We start from the raw sequence: 21,806 nt of genomic DNA, 5'->3' as shown, positions 1-21,806 counted from the left end.
AAAAAAAAGGCTAGGATAATTGGTTGAGGGGAGTGAGCACGGGGGAGGGCAGAGGCGTGGGATACAGCCTCAGGGACTGGGCCTTCCCACACCCGCCCACTTTCTTCAAAACTAAGGCGTCTGCAGGCAAGGAGCTGAGAGCACAGCAACTCTGACAGGTTTCCCTGGAGCCTCCTGTTGGGGTGCCTGTGGGGTGCCTGTGGTTTGCATTCAGGTGGGGTCCTCTCCCAGCTCGGAGATGAGACCTGGCACCACCTCCATCCCGGGGGGCAGAGACCACTCCGCATCAGCTGCCCCTCCCTCCAGCTCACCTGGCTGGGAGCAGGGCCAGCCAAGCATGTGGCTGCCTCTGGGCCCATCCTGTCGACGGCCTGACATGTTTAGGCTCCTCTGTGCTTTAGTTACCAAGGCCAGGCTGGTAAGCAGAAAGCCCAGTGGCCCGGGCCCCTTCTGTGCCCCTCCCTGTCCCCTCTGCTTCAGTTCTGGATGACATCCTGTCACAGTGTTGTATGTCAGGGAAGAGGGGTCATGGTTCTATACTTCCAGAAGTTGCCTGGGAACTGAATTCTAAGAAACAACGACAAGGGTCAGAAAGTGCATTTGTAGAGTCCTCTCTGTGCAAGGGGGCCAATGGGAAGTGTAACACATTTGTGTACTAGACGCTGTGGTCTGGGCCTGACACTCCAGGCCCTTTGATTCTGCCCTTCCTAGATAAACCGGGTGGGGGCTTATGCTATTTTGGCTAAATCATCAAAATAATTACAATTTTGTAGAGAAAACAGAAAATACTGGTTTTGCAAGTTTGGGTTGGCTCTGATCACGAGGTTGAAGATGTGACAATTTTTTCCCCTGGGATCCCAAACTCCATTAGGGCAACAGTTAACGACATCCTTCCGAATATGTTCCGGTTTCCCTGCCACCTGGTCACACTTTCCGTGGCATCTCTGTTAGCACAGAGCCAGGGTTTGGAACCGCGGTGCTGAGAGGCCGAGGGTGGGCAGAGGAGGCCTGGAGGCAAAGGTCTGTGACCCTGACAGAAGAGGGTAAGGAACAGATACATATTTGTGAGGGCTTTCTACCTTTCGGGTTATCTTTTTGCTCACGTTCAGATTTGGAGACTATTGGGGTGGTAATAACCCGTTTTCATAAAATGGGCCCGACTCTGCTATTTCTTTATCCCGTTTAGCTCATTGTGCCTGCACAAATAACTTGTTTTGTTTCCACTGAGTTGGCTCTCTGTTGCTGAGGCAAAAACAGAAGAACTGTACCTCCAAAATCTCTCTTCACTCAACAGTCAATTCAACAGGCATTCAAGAGAGTTACCAAACATATACGCTTCCTGTCTGACTGTATTCACACAATCCAGCTTAGCCTCTTGGTCCCTACCTCTCTGTAGGGTCAGCCATAACAGAGAAAAAGTGCATTTGGTGCCCAACCTTGTCACCTCCGTGGGTACATCCAGAAGACTGCTCTCACACCCGGGAAGTGGGGAAGGCCAGTAGGGGTTGCTAACTCAAAGTATTTATTTGTAAATTGAGTACCCAGTTTTGCACTAAAAATGGTCTTAGAGCACACCAATAATCACTAATAGTAAAGAATCAAAAGTCAATTTGGTAAGCTCAGGCATTGGATTTCTGTATCATTATTATCGTAAAGGATTACTATATTATAAACAATAATAGCAGCTACCACTTGCTGAGTACGTACAATGTGCCAAGCACTGTGGTAAGCGTGTTTCATGTATTATCTAAAACATCCTCACAAGACGTCATGAGACCAGGTCTATGATCTCCGTTTTGCAAATGAGGTGACTGAGTTGTGAACAAACTACTTTGCCTGGTGTATGCAGTGAGTGCCAGCCAGGCTGAGATGTGGCTTTGTTGGCCCTGAGCCCATGTCCTGAACTGCTCACCACGTCTTCACTCCCTTTCCCCACTCCTCAGTGGGGGTAGATGGCATCCTCCTTGGACTGATAAACACCCCCACCCTGGGGTAAAGGGTCCTGGCTAACCTTACCTCTCGGCTTAGGCCTTCCCTGGGAGTTGGGTGGAAAAGGGGAAATGATAAAGTGTTTGAACCTAAAAATTTTAAAAAAGCAAAAAGGGACAACATAAGAGTGAACAGAAAGGGAAATAATTCTAGGGGAGAAGTCAGAAATAAACTACTTGGGTGGTGATGATACCGAGAGACTCTGTTTCACTCTTCCTCTGTTATTTTTGCAAGACAACCAGTCAAAATGGAATGGAAAAGTATTACAGTTCCTTACTGAGTATAACTAATTTAACAGGAACATTGTCCGTTTTTTACATAGAAACCAAGCTGAGTCTTTCAAAACATACATCTCTTCTAAAAGCCCACCACAGATAAAGTCAGATTCGAAGCCCAGCCGTGACCAGCAAGGCTTGGCACAGTCTGGCTCTGGCTAACCTTCTGACGTCTTCAAACATCGCATCCCTACGTCTAGGCTTGTGCCATTCTTGCTGGCCTCCTGCTTTCCTCCAGCAGCTCAGCCTCAGGAGCTTTGCACTTGCAATATCCTCTGCCTGAACAGTTCCTCCCCCCGCCCCTGCAGATATTCATGTGGCCTCTCTCACTTCACTTATGTCTCTGCTATAATACAACACGCCAGCAAGGCCCACTGTGACCTCCTCATCTAAAGTATCACCAAGCTCCCTACACACACACACACACACACACACACACACACACACACACACTCACACTTATCCACACTTTCACATACTATCTCACATACGTTTACACATTCACACATTTTTGCACATCCACATACCTACTTTCACACATTCTCACATGCACATACTATTCACCCTCTTGCACACACACTTGTACACACTCCACACACACTCACGCATATTCACACTTGCACCTACACTTTCACGCACTCACACATATGCTCACTCACTTTCACACACTCGCCCTCAGACACTCTCATGCACATGCATGTACTCACATACAGTGTGGACACTTTTTATCCTCTTTCTGGCTTTTACTTTTCTTAATAACCCATATTAGCAGCTGACATTTATTTTTAAATTTTTTATTGTCTGTCTTCCCCAATTGGAAATGAAGCCCATGAGTCTAGGGCCTTTACCTTTTTTTTGTAATCAATGCCATATCTCCAGTGCCTAAATAGTACTAAACACGTAGAAAGGGCTTAATTAATAATTTTTGACTAAATGAATACATTTAAGTCATCAAAATAAATTATTTCCATCTCCACCACTGCATGCAGTTGAGTATACTTTCATCAGAAAATCCATGGAGGAAAAAGTCAGAAAGGCACGAAGGCTGCACCTTCTAATATAGAACAGCTGTGTGGATCCTGGGCTCTTGAAGCCACGACGAACCCCATCTGTCCAGTGGCACGAAAAAGTCTCTAGTTCAGGTGAACGGCACTTGGTGAACTTAGGCTTCCCAGAAGAATCTGCAGAGTAAGCAGAAAAGGCAAAGCATGAAGTCAGGAGGGTAATGTATGGTCCTAATAAAACACCTATTTAAAGTGGTAAAGAAGAACCACTTTTTCTAGACACAGTCTTTTCCTGGGTCACAGTTTCAGAGCTTGTTGCCTGCCAGTTACTTCTCTGTCAGCTCTTGATTCCAGGAGCAAACTGTTTTGTCTTCATTACAAACATTATTTTTTAGGGCCTATTTAAGAAGCCAGAGCTAGAGAGAAGGTTTATTTGGAAGGTGACCCCAGGGACAGGAAGTAAGGGCAAGGAGGAGTGGGAAGGGGAGAGTTACCATAGTGGCCAGCTAGGGCCCAACTCCACAGCGGACCCTCTGAAAAGCTACAGAGTGTGTCCTAGAGAAGGATGGGAGGCTGGGCTGTTTATCCACCAACTCCCACCACCCATTGCTTGAAGGCTACCCTGGGGGTGTTCATGCACCTGCACATGGGCTGAAGGTCCTGCCTGACTTGGGAGAGGCCTGGGCAGGCACCTGAAATGTCCCGGCAAGGTTCATGATGGCGACTGTCCACCACAGATGCATGTACTGACATCAGGTGGGACAAAGGATGTGGCGTGGGATCACAGCTTCCACTATAGGGCGCTTCCTCCCTTTATGGATTGTTTGATAAAAAGCCACTTAGGTTTGCATTCTTTTAAAAGATTCAGCCATTACATGCATTAAATAGATGATGACTAAAAAATTCATGCATACGTATGTGTCAACTCTAGTTTGGGAAGTGATGACTGCCCCTAAGTGTTAGGATATTAGCCCAAACTCCTCTGCATCTATGAAATCTGCAGCAGACAAGTCTGAGGCAAAACCGATTTTTCTATATCAATTCTCATTGTTCTCTGACTTCCATGGCCTTTTTTGGAGATAGCCAAGTTTCTTTTTTCTTTTTTTCCTCTCCTTATCTGATTCTACTTCAATTATACTGTAAACTTAATACATTTGTTCTCTGATCTAAAGCTCTCATCCCTGAGCAACAGGGAGGCTCTCAATTTTAAAGTACCATTATAAATACTTTAAAATATACTTTAAAAATAAATAGCATGCAACCAAACACATACAAATTCCTGATTCCAAGTTCCAGGTTCACATCTGGTGTTCTGAACCAAAACATGCTTCCTTTTTTTCCTTTGTCAACCTTGTAATGAATGGGATGTTATAAACCTTCTAAATAAATCCATCATTCAACCATCCACTCGACAAACACTTATTAAACATCTACTTAGTGCCAGGTTCTCTTCCAAGAGTAGAGCAGGAAACAAAACTGCTAACATTCTGGTCCTTATGGAATTTCCCTTCCGGTGGGGGCTGGGGGGAGGGGGAGTCCCATGTAGAAAAATGAGCAGAGTAAGGACATAATGGGCTGGGAAATAGAGGCCCCATCCTCCTTCCACTAACACCCATATTAATGCAGCAAAGAAGCTCAGGCTGGGGAAATGTGTCCTTGTTTCTGAACACCTGCTGCCCCAAATAGTCTGGCCACAAGAAAATGAATCTTCAGGAAATCCTGAGTTGCAGATAGGTCCTGCAACCTATCTGCAGATAGGGGTGGCAGAATGTCTTAATTAATAAAATTCCATGGTCATATTGTTGTAAGAAATATTCCTTTTCCTGTATTAGCTAAGGGATTCACAGAGTTTGGGGGAATGGATAGGATCTGCTCAGTACCAAGGGCAGATGGTCAGCCCTCTCTAGGTGGTCAGCATTTAAGAACCCCCTGAGAGCACTGAAGTGTAGGAGCCTGTGTGAGCTGCTACAAGTGAATATAGTGAACAGGGTGTGTGTTTTGTTAGGTAAGCACCTATTATACAGTAGAGTATCTGGAAAAGTTCCTTTTTCTATCAGCTGAAGCACTGAAAAGGGTATTTTCAGATCCTTCCAGAAAATAAGTAATTCATAAAACATATTTAAGCCACCACTACTTTTCATTCCTGCAGGTGTGAGGAGAGTCTTGCATATTTTGACTATTCCTCTGCATACAAGGCAAGAAGAGGAAATGTGCCGGGTTGCAAAGTGAGAGATCCGTGTTCTAGTCCTGGCTCTGATACTATTTAGCCCTGTTCTTCCCAAGCTGTTTGGGCCTCAGGCTCCTCAATAGAGAGGCTGGAAGAGATGAGATCCAAGGTACTTTACAACTTCATTTTTACAATGAAATGACATATACCACCACTAATAACAACGTACACAACCAAAACGTAATTTTGGCATTTGAAACAACCAGAGAGCACCAAAAGGAAACACTACTCAGTTTCTTCTATTCTCTGTGCCACAAGCCTGCCACATCATGGCAAGAATAGTAAACCCAACTCAAAAACTTGAAACAGAAAGGAAAAAAAAAAAACCCAAAACTTTGTTAGCTGGGGAGAAAAAAACCTAAAAAATTTAATTTAAAACACATTTTTCTTACTTAAACATAGTACTCTTGTTTATTCTGTTTCCTTTTAACTCCAGATGTATAGAAAGCCCTGTATTATCTTCTCATTATACGTAAGAAATAGGAGATTTCTGGTTGTGGTGCTAATGTGATGAAGTGTGTGCCTACACAGGCATTCAGATACAGACCTAGTGCAGCAAAGCTATTTTTAACTTGTCTTTTTGGTGTGTATTTTCACGGTCCACCCTCCTTTCCCTACCTTCCTCCTTTCTTTTCCTCTTTCCTTCTTTCTCTTTCTTTCTTTCTTTTCCTTCCTTCCTTCCTTCCTTCCTTCCTTCCTTCCTTCCTTCCTTCCTCCCTCCCTCCCTCCCTTCCTTCCTTCCTTCCTTCCACATGGGTATGTCCTGCTAAGTGCTGTAGACAGGACTAATTCTCAATGGCCCCAATGATCCCTGCTTCCTATCATTTATAAGCTTATGTATTTAATCTCCTTGAATAACTTGCTAATCTAATCTACAGAATGTGGCAGCATCGAGGGGATGTTGTATCTATGATTAGACTATGAAAACTGTGGCTTCCACCTCAGCAGACTTTCACTCTTCTTGGTTTTGATGAAGAAAGCTGCTGTGTTGGTGAGAACCACATGAAAAGGGACTGAAGTGGCCTTTGGCCAATAACTAGCAAGAAAATGAGGCCCTTAGTCTAACAGCCCTTGAAGAACTGAATCCTGCCAGCAACCACACAAGCAAGGATGGAAGCTGATCCTTCCCCAGTCTGGCCTCAGATGAGACCAAGCCCCACTTTGCACTTTGGAGCCTTGGCACTTTGCAGCCTTCTGAGAGTCTGAGTAGCAGAAGTCCCAACTGATGGGCTAATTTGGAGGAAGGGTAGGGAATAATATTAGCTGAATTCTATTTATACTGAATAAATGAATCCAATATATTAGAACTTGAAAGTGGTGTTCAACAATGGCATAAGCCACTTTTCTTAGCAAATGGAATGCCTCGGGGTGCGTGTGGGGAAGTATGTAACTTCTGTGTTGGAGGCAAGAAGAACTGTAGTGTAGCTGGCTGCTTAGCTTCTTCTCTGTTGCTTCCTGCTTCAGCTATTACTACCGTGGCTGAAGATAGCTGGCATTTCTAATGTTCAGCTCCTTAGTGTCATGCTGAGGTTTTTCCAAGTCTAAGAGGTACTGGCCTAAACTTAAAATGAGCACCTCTCTGATTATCTCTGAAAATCCTAGTAGAAGCTTGCTTTTTTTTTTTAAGTTTATTTATTTATATTGAGACAGACAGAGAGAGAGAGAGAGAGAGAGAGAGCAAGCAAGAAAGTGCACATGCATGCATGCAGGGCAGGGGCAGAGAGAGAGAGGGAGAGAGAGAGAATCCCAAACAGGCTCTGCACTGTCAGCACGGAGCTGGAGTGAGTCTCAAACTCATGAACAGTGAGATCATGACCCGAGCGGAAATCAAGAATCAGATGCAACTGACTGAGCCACCCAGGCCCCCCAGAAGCTTGTTTTACATTTCATTATAAAGACAACAAATGGCTATTATACATTCTCAGGTCCTCTCTGATGAGCCACAAACAATAATTTTGAACTAGTATAATTCCTGCTCTTTCATGTTTTTTTTTTTTTTAGCCTAAATCTAGAGACAATGTAGTTCAATATCCATTTATAGTATCTCTGTAAAGAATGTTGCACTTCACAAGAGAGCCTACCTTCGGACCTTACTAGAAGAATTGAGTATTCTAACTCGAGTGGTCCCACATTTTGAAGAAATGTTAGTATTAACACTGATCAGCACTCAAAATCTTGAGAACAGATTTGGTATTTATTTTTATTTTCTCTTTGGAGCCTTTATTTTGAAAATGTGGATTTTGACTTGCAACTCTATATTTATTTTAGTTATAATTACCATGTTACATACATCGCCTTCCATCTTATATCATGTTGAATACTTTACATATATTGTCTCCTTTAATACTAACAATGATTACAGAAGGTGGGCATTATATCCACTTAGAGATGGGTGAAAAACTGGAGTTTAGAGAAGTGAGTTGCCCATGTTTATACTGCTGTAGGAAGCAGAGGTGAGACTGAAATACAGGTGGTGTGTGATTTTAGGTCTAAAGTCAGAACTAGCAAAAAAACAGTAGCTTTTTTGTTAGACAATTTTCTCTGGCTTCTCAAAAAATTCCCAGAAGGGAAAAATGACAAGCTCAGATGTGCTCTTGATTCAATTCTCAGAAATCAGTAACCTGGCAAGCCCTAAGAGCAGCATTTCCTAATTGTAATTGCACAGTGGAATCAACAGGGGAGCTTTAAAAAATACTGATGCCTTGGCCTACTCCCAGAGACTTGAGTCAATTTGTCTGGGGTGCAGCCAGGTTATCACTATTTAAAAATTTTTTTTCAATGTTTATTAATTTTTGAGAGACAGACGGAGACAGAGAGAGAGGGAGGGAGACAGAGAATCCGAAACAGGCTCCAGGTTCTGAGCTGTCAGCACAGAGCCCAACACAGGGCTTGAACCCACGAACACTGAGATCATGATCTGAGCCGAAGTCAGACGCTTAACAGACTGAGCTACCCAGGCACTCCGGGTTATCACAATTTTTAAAAGGTCCCCATGTGTTTGCAATGTGTTTGCAATGGCACAGGCTGAGAGCCATGTAGAGAAATAAAGTTATAAGTAAGCACTGAAAAGTTGGCTTTATACATTATTAGGTTCTCTGATCAGTTCTAGCAGAGCTTTGTATCAAGAGTAACTCTTGGTTTGAGCACCTGGCTGGTTCAGTTGGTAGAGCATGCAGCTCTTCATCTTGGGGTCGTGAGTTCAAGCCCCACACTGAGCGCAGAGCTTAAAAATAAAAAAAGAGTGACACCTGGTATAAACTCCCATGAGCTTCATACAGGAGGGTGTGGGAAAGATATGAATATTAACTTTCACCTCAAAAGAGTAAAATAATCCTTCATGATGAGCACTGGAGAACTAAGAGATATTTTAAACAGGTGCACAAATGGTACATGTCTCAATGCTAATCCTGCCTAAACTTCTGATAAGACTATAAAATGGTAATGGGAATTATTAAGAAGTTAAACCGGTATTCCTACTGCAGTTATCATTTAGAAAGCTTGAAGAGGGTTTTACCAAATTCACGTCTTTAAATGATGATCGAATGACAATGTGTTCAAACTGCACTGATAGAAGAACAGTGTCAGAGGGGGCTGGTTGCAACACATCACCATTGACAGTGACCATGGCTGATTCTGCCAGTCAGACCAGCTGGGGTGGCCAAGGTCGGCTCCCCTCTTCACTGCCCAGTGGCTCTCCCCTTGGGGGGAGATGATCTTCCTGACAGTATGCAGAGCGAGAATGTCAAGTAGCAGTTACACACTGAAGAAGTCTTGTGTTCTTACTCTCCCTCACTAGACATGCTTTTCTATCCTCTACTCATGACAAAGAAAAAACAAAAACAAAGGAAATCACACGCCAGTTCCCAAAGTTGGCTTGGTGCTGGGTGTTAGGGGAAAGGGAAGAAGAGGAGGGGAAGGTTGGTGGGAAAGGACAACCTTCTTCAGAGAGCTCTGGGTTGTGGACTGGAAGGCACTCAGCAGTCACCTGCCCCGAAATGTGGAACAACCACTGACCACATCATGAAAGAGGAAATATTACAGTGAGAGAGAAGCATGACACACATTGGGCCAGATGCCTTTTGGGTCCTTTTTGATAGATCTGAGCTCTGCTACGAGTAATCATCATATAAGTGTTTGCGGTGGTTATTATTTCCATCCTCGCAGTCAGCTGGGACTGCCAATTTATGGTTTGTTAACTGTTGCTACCTATGAAGAGCAAATGCTGAGCACGCTGCTAGATCTGAAATTTTTCCTGCATTTTACATGTAGTTATAAGTCTACTAGTGCTAGTTAACCCTAGATATGAAGTGTATGTGGTCATATCGTGACAGCTATTTCCCTCACGGTTTAGAGGTGATTTTCTGTGGTTATCTTCTAGATAGTCATAACTACTGAAGTCTGAGTTCTAGATAACTAGAAGATGTTGCTATATTATTATATATTAGTATTGAAATAAAAAAAATCCAAGCACAGCCTTTCTCTGTGTTTTCTTGAGAAGCAGTTAAAAAAGAATGCTGTAAGTCTATGAAGAAGCAGCAGGAAGGAAAAGTAGGGGCACCTCAGGCAGCACTGTGGGGCTGGCCCAAGAGGATCTCTGGAACACTGAGAATGCTACGTGATGCTTTTCTCTAGTGACCTGGGTACCCGTGGCACAAGTGTTAGCAGCTTCTTGGCAATGATCTTTTCAGAAAAAGCCCATTAAAACAGAAGAGGGCTGAATTGGAATTTGGAGAGTTCTGGTTCTGTCACGGAGAGTCCCTCCAACTATTTCAACTCTCTGAGCCAAAGCCACCCTGAATGGAATGGGCTGGGTGGTTGACTCATATTTTTAAGGTTTTCCATTTCATTTATTTGTAGAGGAATCCAGCCTGTAAGTATTTGCTGGGGCTTCCTGGGGATGGGGTTCTGTACTGAGGGATCCTGGGTTTTACACAATACTTGTAAACAGATTCAGAGGACTAAGCCTCCCCGCCCCGCTTGTGGGGGTCCTCCCTTTTGAAGCTCTGCTTGGAGGCCACATATCTTTCTCCAAAGTACTTCTGTCATTTACAAAGTGCTCTTCTATCTGAAGAGCTTCAGGAAATCAGTGATTCCTCCTTATACACACTCCCTTTCACTGAAGGTCATGTCCTTGATGGATGCTGATCAAAATATGGTAAAAGAAATCTGTAAACTTCCTGGTTGATCACTATTGTCAAAAGTCGCTGAACTACTTTGTAGGTAACATAATGTTAAAGAGCACATTAAAGAAAACTGGTAGGCTTTTGTTTCTAACCTATGCCATTGCCAAGTAGTTATGAAACCACAAACACTGAGTTTGCGTAGGCTATTGGCACAAAAGGCTTTGAATTAATGGTAGAAATTGGCCAAAAAATTTAATACAGTATTTCATTCATACTGAATGTAAGGAATTCACCTTCATAGTTGCTTTCCTTTATGGTTCTCTGAGGCACTGAGGAAAGCACAGATGTAAAATCTTCTGCTTGGGTACTTACTGTTTTAGAGTTGAGAACAAGAGTTCCCAAATTCTTTCCTGAAATGTTCATCTTTTTCTTTCTATTTCAAATTAAACTCTAGTACGCTTTTAAAAATGGATTCTTGGTGCATTAAAAAAAATTGTAGGGCTGACTAAAATAAAGGCTTGGTGATCATGTCCAGGTACTTTAGGATGAATGTCAAGTCAACTGAACTGAATGGCAAGTCGTTAGTATCTTGGAGAAGTGTTTTTGGCACACGCCGTCTTCCAGGACATTGACCTGAACGGAGTCCACAGGCAGCTCATGTGGATGGCAATGTCAGAAAACAGTGTCACCTACTACTACCAGCACTTAGGCATTTATCTTTTTACCAAAACTTACTTTATGTTGCTTTATTTGGTTTTCATGGAATACTTTATAAAATGTACTGAATTTACTTCCCTTCTTAGGTACTTACGATTGAACATGATTAATCCTGGTTTTCAACACTCAGGGGGGTTAATCAATCACCTTTCTCTTCTTTCCTTTCTTGTCAATAGCACGTAGCTGGTGCATTTAGCTTACTCAGTGTTTTCACATTATTTCATTTAATTGTCCTGGACAGAGTGATCATATACTTCTCTAGCTAATTTAAAATTTTCTCTCTTCTCCCTAGATTTCATCAATTCTCTTAAGACTCACAGGGCTTCTTGGTGGAATGACAGGGACACTATTTTCCTTGGTATTTTTTCCTCTGGCTAGAGAGGGAGATGTGCCAAGGCAGCTATAAGCAGCCCCAAGTTACAACAGTGTAGCCTGCTGGAAGGCAGAAACAGGAACCTCACTTCAAAGATACACATTTACTGCCCTGCAGAACTGACCTAGGACAAAGAATTGCCACGGTTTCATTATTAAAAAAAAAAAAAAAAGATTCCATATAGCATGGTTTCGAGATGTCCAAGTAACAATTAGCCCTACATTTAATAAAATTTATTTTCTGTTTGGTTAAGGTAAGGGACATCCTAGATAAATATCAAATAATTATATAATCAAATATGTTGGATTATATATATTACAAATATATTTATAATAGAAATTATACATTATATTTATAATAGAAATTACATGTTATAAAAATATGAGACAACAGAATCAAACATTAAAGATAATATAATCAAATAATTAAAATATAAAGCAGGAGGATTAACTAACTGGAGTAGGTGGAGCTTCTGGACAGCATGTAAAATAGTACGGCCACCACAGAAATACAGTTAGGAGTTCTTCAAAAAGTTAAACAGAGTTACTTATGACCCAGCAATTCTACTTCCAGATATATGTATACCCAACAGAAATGAAAACATATGTTCACAGAAAAACTTGCACAAGTATGTTCATAGTAGCATTAGTCTTAATAATGAAAAGTAGAAGCAACCCAATGTCTGTCAGCTGATGAGCAGACAAACAAAATGGCATAAACATATCATAGAATATCATTTAGCCATAAAAAGGCATAAAGTACTGATAACGTGCTATGCCATGGATCCAGCTGGAAAACGTTTTGTTACACGAGTGAAGCCAGACACAAAAGGGTACATATTAATTACATTACTCCATTTATAGAAAATGCCCAGAATAGGCAAATTCATAGAGACAGAGAGCAGATTAGTAGTTGCCAGGAAATGAGGGGAAGGGAAATCGGAAGTGACTACTAATGGGTACAGGGTTTTACGCCAAAGTTGAATTGATGGTGGTGATGGCTACACAACACTGTGAATACACCAAAACCTACTTTTAAATGGCTAAAATGGCAATTTCTTAATGTGAATTTTATCTCAATAAGAAAATCTATCTAAACTTTTTAAAGCCAGAAGTTACACTTATTCTAAGATTTATTACATATAATTTAATTTTTATGTTTTCTAAGCCTTACCTTTTCAATTTCAAAATCACTTTTCACTAATTTTAATGAATTTTAACTTTAATGTTGCCATGACACAACAGGGATCGCCAACTCACTGAACAGAAGACACCACTGAATCCTTCGGTCCTATGAAAATATCTTGCATGAAATTCAGTTAAAGTAATTGCGAATGGGACTGTCAGGTTCTTTTTTTTTTTTTTTAAGTTTATTAATTTATTTTGAGAGAGACAGGGCGTATGTCATGCATGTGAGTGGGGGAGGGGCAGAGAGGGAGAGAGAGAATCCCAACCAGGCTCCGCGCTGTCAGTGCAAAGCCCCACGCGGGGCTTGATTCCATGAACCATGAGATCATGACCTGAGCTGAAATCAAGAGTCAGAGCCTAACTGACTGAGCCACCCAGGCACCCCATCTTTTTAATGAGATTATTCCAATTCCTGAAAAACAGTAGCTGAAGAGTCTATAGGCAGAGTTAACATGTTACATGCTGGAATCCCCTGGGGTTTTAAAAAATGTCGATGCTTGAATTCCAGGCTTCAACTGGAAGGTAATTTATAGAATTACCAATTTAATTATCTGGTCTTTGGATCTTTAAAAGCTCCCCAGTGATTTTATTATTTATTATTGCTATTATTTTTTAAATTTTATTTATTTATTTTGAGAGACAGAGACAGCATGAGCAGGGGAGGAGGAGAGAGAGAGAGACAGAGACAGAGACAGAGACAGAGACAGAGAATCCCAAGCAGGCTCTGTGCTGAGAGCACAGAGCCCGACTTGGGACTTGAACCCATGAAACTGTGAGATCATGACCTGAGCCAAAACTAAGAGTTGGACCCTTAACCAACTGAGTCACCTAGGTGTCCCAAAAGCTCCCGAGTGATTTTAAAGTGTAGCAGAATTTAAGAATTGCTGACTTACATCTTTTTCCTTCTGAGCCCAGAAGGCATTGTGCTTGTTTTTCACTGCTGGAGCCTCTTGTCTGGTTCTCATATGCAAGTTCTTGGCCAGGAACAGGAGGAAAAAGTAAGTGTGGGGACATTCTAATCCAAGCCTAAAAGTATGGCAGTGCTTTGCCAACATCAAATCTCTGTCACTGAAAAATATGAACCTCCTGAAGTTTAAGGGAAGCCTTCTACTGCCAGGAGAAACCAACTGACAAATGAGACTTTATTTTCCCCATCTTGTAATTTTGCTGAGGTCACTTCATCCTCGCTGATAATGATATATTCTATCACGTAATTTCATTTCCAAAGTTTGGAGTTTCAAATGCAATAAAACATGGTCTTTTGTAGTGAGCACACCAAAGTTTTTTGGTTGTAGGATTAACTGCTACATTCACCACTCAGTTATTGATGCGTTCATTTATTCAACAAACAAATCAATGAACACCTGCTTATAAATCAGGCTTCAGATTAACACGTTCACTTGCTGGAATAGTGTATTTGGTCCAAGGATCATGGCACACAAGACAGACCATTTTATTTAAACAGGCTGGCCCCATTCCCCGAGAAAGAGAATCAGCCCAGTCATTCTTCCCTAACTTTTGCTCTGTGTACATTTTCTGGCTTGGTGGAATTGCTATGACCACTTTTGAATTCCCAAGTCTATATTCACATTGAAAACCTGTTCCATGTATATATTTATATTTCCACAAAAGAATGGCCAATATGATAAATACAAGGATAAATATGGTGGATGTGGATATGGTCTCCACAATGCAGAAGCAGAGAACATTTTTTCTATAAATACTTACACAGGAACACAGCTTGTCATTCTTTTGTGCACATGTTTTAATTTTTAAGGTATTTATTGCTACAGTAAGGCAGCTGTGTCACACTGCATTCTCCTAAACCAAATGTCCTCAACCAGGGACGAGCTTCCTTCCCAGGAGACATTTGGCAGCGTCTGGAGACATTTTTGATGGTCACGACTGGTGGAGGGAGTGATACCGGCATTTAGTAGGGAGAGGCCAGGGGTACCGTGAAACACTCTCTACTGCACAGGACGGTCCCTACAACAAAGAGTTATCTGGTCCAATATGCCAATACTGCCATGCTCCAAACAAATAAAACCACTAACTTACAAAGTAGTTCTCCAAAATTCACATATGTACTCACAGTGAAAAAAGCTAACATAAAAATCTACATCTCCAATCTCCTCTACCCCTTTACCTCTCTAAACTCTTTTTCTGCTCAACAAAGAAAAAACACCTTGCATTTTTAAGTCCTTCAGATTCTGTTTTATTTTATTTTGTTTTCTTTGGATTTTTAAAACAGACTTCCACACAGACATTCCAAATTTCAGTTATTCAAGAAGCACTTATACACCATCTATCATGTGTAAGGCACTCCCTAGGTGCAATGGGAATTTTAAAAAGAACATGACAAATGGATTCTGCCTTTGAAGAGCTATATAAGCTAGTACAGGAAATAATACATGTACATATGAGAAGTAGCTAACAATAAAAGGCAGTTAAAGATAATAATTGCTTTAAGAAACCAGAAAAAGTAGTGAATAATAAGAGCTGAGGGTGGAGGGACAGAGGAAGGTTCCAAAGAGGACCAAGGAGAGGGTGATGAACTCATCCCAGTTTGCCAACATGGAAAAGTGCTGAGGGGTGATCACCAACCAAATGCCACTAGGGACACATCTGTACACAAAGTTAGTGTTATTTACCCTCCTAAGTACTGAATCAGAATCTGCATTCTCACAAGATCCCATGTCATCTGTGTGTACAATAAAGACTAAGAAACATTGACTTAAGGCAACTGACTGCCAGCCAAGGGCTCTAACTGGATCAGTGGTTCTCAACTCTGGCTGCACACTAGACTGACTTGGGGATCTCTAACAAAATACCTTCTAGAGATCTAATTTAATTAGATTGGATGATGCCTTATACAACATTATATGTCAATTTTATCTAAAAAAAAATAACACTATTTCAACATATTGAGTAAAAAGATTGGTGTGATGCCTGGACATTGGTATTTTTTCTAAGTGCCCCACATGACATGTGACTCTAAGGTGCAACCAAGGTTGAGGACCACTGAATTAGAACAATGAGCTTCTATGTTAGGTTAAAAGGTCCCTCAAATACCAAGTCCTGTGTGGAACAAACCAAACAAGAATTAGCAAGGTGAAACAGTATGCATTGAATCTCAGGGGGAACTGGACAAGCCCCTGTATACAATAAGGATCTGATGTTGAGTGTGTCTGTGTTGGCTCAGAGGGAAAGGCAGTGTGGTAAGAGCACAAGCCTCTCTTGTGGGTGACCTTGCTGGGGTCTCCCAGTAAGGTCCAGCCTTAAATTCCACTTGTGTGGAGCAGAAACATATGCTTACAGCTGTGTTTCAAGGGTTCTAAAGTTGCAGTTTCAAGTATATATGGCAGTGAGAGTGCAGCTGCCTTAATTGTGGGAGTCATGGAAGTTAGTGTTAGATTCTTTGCCATAATCCTGGGAGCAGAGCCAACCCTAGGCTCCAAGATGGCCCCGTGTCAGTCCACACAGGAGAACAGCCATAGTCGGCTTTGTGGGAAACTTGCAACTTCTCAACAGAACACGTTATGCCAATCCCTGGCATCAATCAACTGCAACAAATTTCCTAAGCCTTCATAGTTCTTCATTCATTGGCTCTTTCTGGAGTTTTCTGTTGCAGCAATCTGTGTTTTTTAGAGAGACGCTTCTCAAACTTTAGTGTGTAAAGGCATCACCTAGGGGTTTCGTTAAAATGCAGTAAGTAAAATTCAGTTAAGTGAGGACTGAGATTTTGCAACTTTTGTTAAGTTCTCATATGCTGCCGATGCTGCTTCTGGTGACCACGTTCTAAGGAGCAAGAAGTTAGATCTGTGCTGTCCAATATGGTAGCTTCCAGCCACATGTGGCTATTGAGCATTTGAGATGGGGCCACTGTAACCAAGAAATTGGATTTTTAATTTTATTAAATTTTAAGTAGTTTACATTCAAATTGAAAAGTGAAAAGTTATTACATATAACTTTATTGTTTCAGTAGGACTACATTTCACTTTACTGAAAATTTAGTGTCCCAATTGAGATGTGCTGTAAAACACACTGGATTATGAAGAATTATTAGGCTAAAATAATGTAAAAATTCTTAATAATGTTTTTATCAGACTGATTACATGTTGGAATGATAATACTTTGGGTATATTGGACTAAGGTATATTATCCAAATTACTTTTAGCTGTGTTTCACTTTTTTAATGTGGCTACTAGGAAATTTGAAATTGCATATGTAGCTCCCATTATATTTGGTTTAGATGTAGAACTGCTTTCAAAGGAAAACCATAATTAATTAAAAAGGAGGAATTCAGAAAATATATCGCATCGGGCTCAAACATGAAATACCTTTTAAATGTTGCTAAATTGGCAAACTGTAGATTATGGTGTAGCTCTAACCTCCACTTCAAAGCATCTATCTCCTCTGGTCCACTCTCCTGAGACAGTCAGAGTTTTCATCTAGTTCATAGATGTTCAAGGGCTCCTCAGCAGAGCCCCTAAAACTTCTTTAATTTTCTTTCCTACATTTTTTTCTTTAAAACACACCCGCCTCCATTTCTGATCTTAGATCCTTGCTAAGTAGGGCTAATACGGAATAGTAGAAAGAGCACAGGCTTGGAGGCCAGCGGGATTTAGGTTTGAATCCCAGATGTGCGACTTACTAGAAATATTATATAAATTTTGTAAGCCCCAGCTTCCTCAGGTATAAAATGAGAGCAAAATATCTACACAGCTGATGAAAATTAAATCAGATTATTTACAAAAGTACCTGTCATATGGTTGGTTTTCAACAAAGAACCACCACCATTACTAAGAGAACAAATTCAGCGTTTCTTGTGGATCCTGACTCCATCTATTGATACTTTTGAAATAGATCAGGTCATTATGCATTGCAAGAACTTAGCCTAGAAGTATACCTCATAATGAGAATCCAAAGCACTGGAATAGTGCACTTAGAAACTCATTTAAGACTAGGCAATTCTCTTCATAATCCATGAAAATGGAAGCTACCTTCTTATCCGTGCACCTACTTGGTCTTAAATGTAAAACAAACTTAGCTCAGAAGTAAGGGACTCCCGAGGTTCAATGGCATGATTTCTCAAAACGACACTACTTGTATTCTGGACCAGATAATTCTTTTTTGCAGGGGGTTGTCCTGTGTACTAAATATCCTGCATAGGATATTCAGCATCATTCCTAGCCTCAACCCACTAGATGCCAGTATCACTCCCCTCTCCCCCAGTTATGACTAACCAAATGTCTAGAGAGACATTGCCAAATGTCCCCGGGGGCCAAAAATCACCTCTGGTGAGAACCACTGCTCTATGGGAATGTATCACCCACTTTATAACCCTGATTATATTAAACTCTGATTATATTAAAATTTTTAAAAAATATTTTAATTGTTTTAATGTTTATTTATTTTTGAGAGAGAGACAGAGCGTGAGCAGGGGAGCGGCAGAGAGAGAGGGAGACACAGAATTTGAAGCATGCTCCAGGCTCTGAGCTGTCAGCAGGGAGCCTGACACAGGGCTCGAACTCACAAACTGTGAGATCATGACCTGAGCTGAAGTCAGACATAACTGACTGAGCTACCCAGGTGCCCCTAAAAAAATTTTGTTTTAAGTTTATTATTTATTTTGAGAGAGAGATAGAGACAGTGAGTGGGGGATGGGCAGAGAGAGCTGGAGAGAGAGAGAGAGAGAGAGAGAGAGAGAGAGAGAGAGAATCCCAAGCAGGTTCTGCACTGTCAGCATGAAGCCTGATGCAGGGCTTGAACTCATGAACATGAGATCATGACCTGAGCTGAAATCAAGAATCAGACGCTCAACCACCTGAGCCACTCAGTTGCCCTGAATATAATTAAATTGTAAAATTGCATTTAAATAGAATAATTTTTACTGTATAGAAGTAAAATCATTTTACTTAAATGATAGTTCTTTTTAATTTTCATTGATTGAGTTCCTACTATGTGCTAAGTTCTTGCCATTTGCTTTCTCATTTCATCCTTGAAACTCTTCTGTGAGGATGTTGTGCAAAAGGATATAATCTTCATTCTATAGGTAAAGAAGCTCAGCTTCAGAAAAGGTAAATACTATTTAGTCAAAAACCAAACTAACAAGTAACAAAGCTGGGATCTGAATCCAGATTTTTCTCACTTCAAAGGTTTTTTTTCCCCTCATATGCTGAACTGCCTCTTTCCATTTTATTTGGGTTTTCTCTTCATTGTAAGGTTACTTTTTTGGCATTAGTCTCAGAGTTATTGGCTTTTATGAACTTGTAGAGACTAGAGCTTAAAGGTTAACTGTCCTATACTTGATTTGAGAAGATCTTATACTTCATCTTTTACCCTCATTCTATGAAGCACATAGGAACAGCATCTTTATTATCAGAACCATATACATTTCCTAGAGAGCAATGCCAGATCCCCTCATGGAAATAAGAAATAGTCCTTGCATCTGTGAAGTTTTCAGTCTGGTGGGAAAATAAGATTTACAGATATGAAACAATGTGAAAATAAACATTTTAGGATATATTGGAATAGAAAATGAAATATTTCAGGATATAGCTATATAGAACTTTATAAAGAAAGGAAAGACCAGTATGAGTTATAATAGACCTAGAACCTTTAATAGAGAAGTTCTGGTGGGAAATGTGGCGATCAAGTTTAGGAAGCAGATCATTTATAACAGGCATTATAATTCCAAATTTGCCATTGTGAGTTAAAGGAAGAGGTTAGATGTATATTGCTGAGTATCTAGTTAACTGTTGGTTGGATAACTCTTAAGAATCATGGTCCACATTTGCCTCTTTCTCTTCCAAGTCAGGCTTTCTGCTAACTTCTAACCAAAAGATGGATAAACACATAGAAGAGTCAGAGAAGCAACGTTTACTTCAGAAATAAAAGAGGATTCTGGGAAAATGGCTTTGACAGCTTCAAAAAGAAAACAGTTTATATGTAGTCACACACAGTCTTAGAGCTAGTCAGTAAGGCCACCATTTCATTTTACAGGTGAAGAAAATGATGTTCAAAAAAAGAGAAGAGAATTGGCCAAAGTGGCACAGCTGGTAAGAAGATTTTACTTCCCTCCCTGAAGAGAAATCACGGTTGCTAATTGTGGTCATTATTATTTACTTTGGATCTACCAACCTCTAAGGCCCTACCAAATTTCCAACTGTCACGTTTACAGAGAGCAAATCCTGAGCCTTACACTCCACGACAATATTTTTTTTAAACTTTATTTTTACTTATTTTGAGAGAGAGAGAACAAGTAGGATAGACAGAGAGAGAGAAGGAGACACAACCCCAAACTGCTGCTGATAGCAGCACAGAGCCTGATACGGGGCTCGAACTCATGAATCGCGAGATCATGACCTGAGCTGAAATCAAGAGTCGGACACTTAACCAACTGAGCCACCCATGTGCCCCGACTCCACAACAATATTAAGACCATGTCAGGGTTCCAGTGATCAGAAAAATAGGTATCTGAGTAGGCATGTTGAAAGCTTGTAAGAAACTAAACTAAAGCATTATTTTAAGTACTAACGGTCAACCATGTAATGAGTTCAGAATTCCATGCATAATCAACCTATTTTATTACACTAGATGGCAGCAAATAGGTATCTAGGTGTATAGTCAGTAAACCAGGAAATTGAAAACAAAATGAAACCACACAAAGACTGAGTCTAAATTTGCCTAAATCAAGTAAAAGTTCCCACAATTATTAAGCTTTTGCATGCTCTTGAACATTCCTAAAGAAGTTGTCGTTCTTCTTACGTGTTTTTCTATGGAGGTTCCTCCTTACACATAGTAGGGTGCTAAAAATTGTGATGAACCGTTTCAACGTTGAATTGTGTAATCACTGATGCTTGAATAGGTAGGGCAATATTTTATATATTTCCAGAATCCTTGTCCTGGCTGTCAGAGGCAGAGCAGTAATCGGTGAGTGGGGGATAGGAAGTAGTGAGAAGAGGACTTGGATAAGATGTTGCAGGATAGGACATCAGGATGCATAAGACAGAAAAAGCATAAAAAAAGGCTGTGAATGCTGGCAACAGAGGTATTTAAAATTAGAAAAAGTAGGTTAGATAATCACTAGTGGGACGGAAAGACTTTCTAGGTTATTCTAGCTTATTGTCTTCAAAGTGGACCATGCAAGCTGATCTATTGGGGAGTGAAAAGAAAACACTAAAACTTTTATTTCTAGGTTTGGTATATCTCAAGTAGGACAGAAATTAAGGTTTAATAACACTGAACATTTAGAGTCACACGGAGCCTTCACTCAGCCTGTGTGTCAGGGTCACAGTCATATTTGGTAAGAGAGAAACCCTCAGAAAGAGTGGGAGAGCCACCGGTGGTTCAGAGGATGAGTTAGCAGTACCTTTACTTGTCTCTTCATGTTAGAGGTATTTTTCATGTGGAGTTATTCTACATGGCTGATTTAATGGATAAACACATTGTACTGATATACATTCTGGTGGTTGATCATGAGGTAACAAACAAGTGGCTTGAAAGGATTCACGTAAAGAAATCTCATATAAAAAGTAATTCTAATGGTGCCAGCCCATGTCAACAAGAAGGAAATGAGCTGACACTGTTCTTATTGTAGAACAGTCTCCAACCAAATCTGACGGGAAGTTCACTTCCCAAATGGGAAATCATCCTGAAGACCATTTGAAATACAGATTGACATCTATTACAACTAGTGTTCATTTTTTGAACCTCTAACTTGCTGTACCTTGTGCCCCTTTTCAGGTAGGAGATAGTAATGAAAAGCAAATGCTGAAGTAAATGTAACCTTCAAGTTGTGTACGAACTATTAAATGAGGACTCCCCCTGCAAAAGAAGTAAACTTCAAACACACTGAAGGAAGTATTTTGTTCTATTAAAGTTAAAATGTTTTATAATATTGCTTGGT

The 21,806-nt window shown here is 40.7% G+C and overlaps 1 protein-coding gene across 3 annotated transcripts in view; it reads right to left on the bottom strand.

The window, feature by feature from the left end:
• Window positions 1-21,806, bottom strand: part of GHR (growth hormone receptor) — a 272,938-nt gene that overhangs the window by 28,707 nt on the left and 222,425 nt on the right. For all 3 annotated transcript variants that reach the window (XM_040496277.1, XM_040496270.1, XM_040496262.1), the window contains one exon: window positions 3,316-3,445. In XM_040496277.1, coding sequence (XP_040352211.1) covers window positions 3,316-3,445 — 130 coding nt within the window. The remainder of the gene's footprint in view (window positions 1-3,315; window positions 3,446-21,806) is intronic.

The sequence above is a fragment of the Herpailurus yagouaroundi genome, unplaced genomic scaffold, assembly GCF_014898765.1.
Source record: "Herpailurus yagouaroundi ecotype Mexico unplaced genomic scaffold, PumYag 29, whole genome shotgun sequence".
Taxonomy (NCBI): domain Eukaryota; kingdom Metazoa; phylum Chordata; class Mammalia; order Carnivora; family Felidae; genus Herpailurus; species Herpailurus yagouaroundi.
This window is presented reverse-complemented; position numbering and strand designations above follow the sequence as displayed.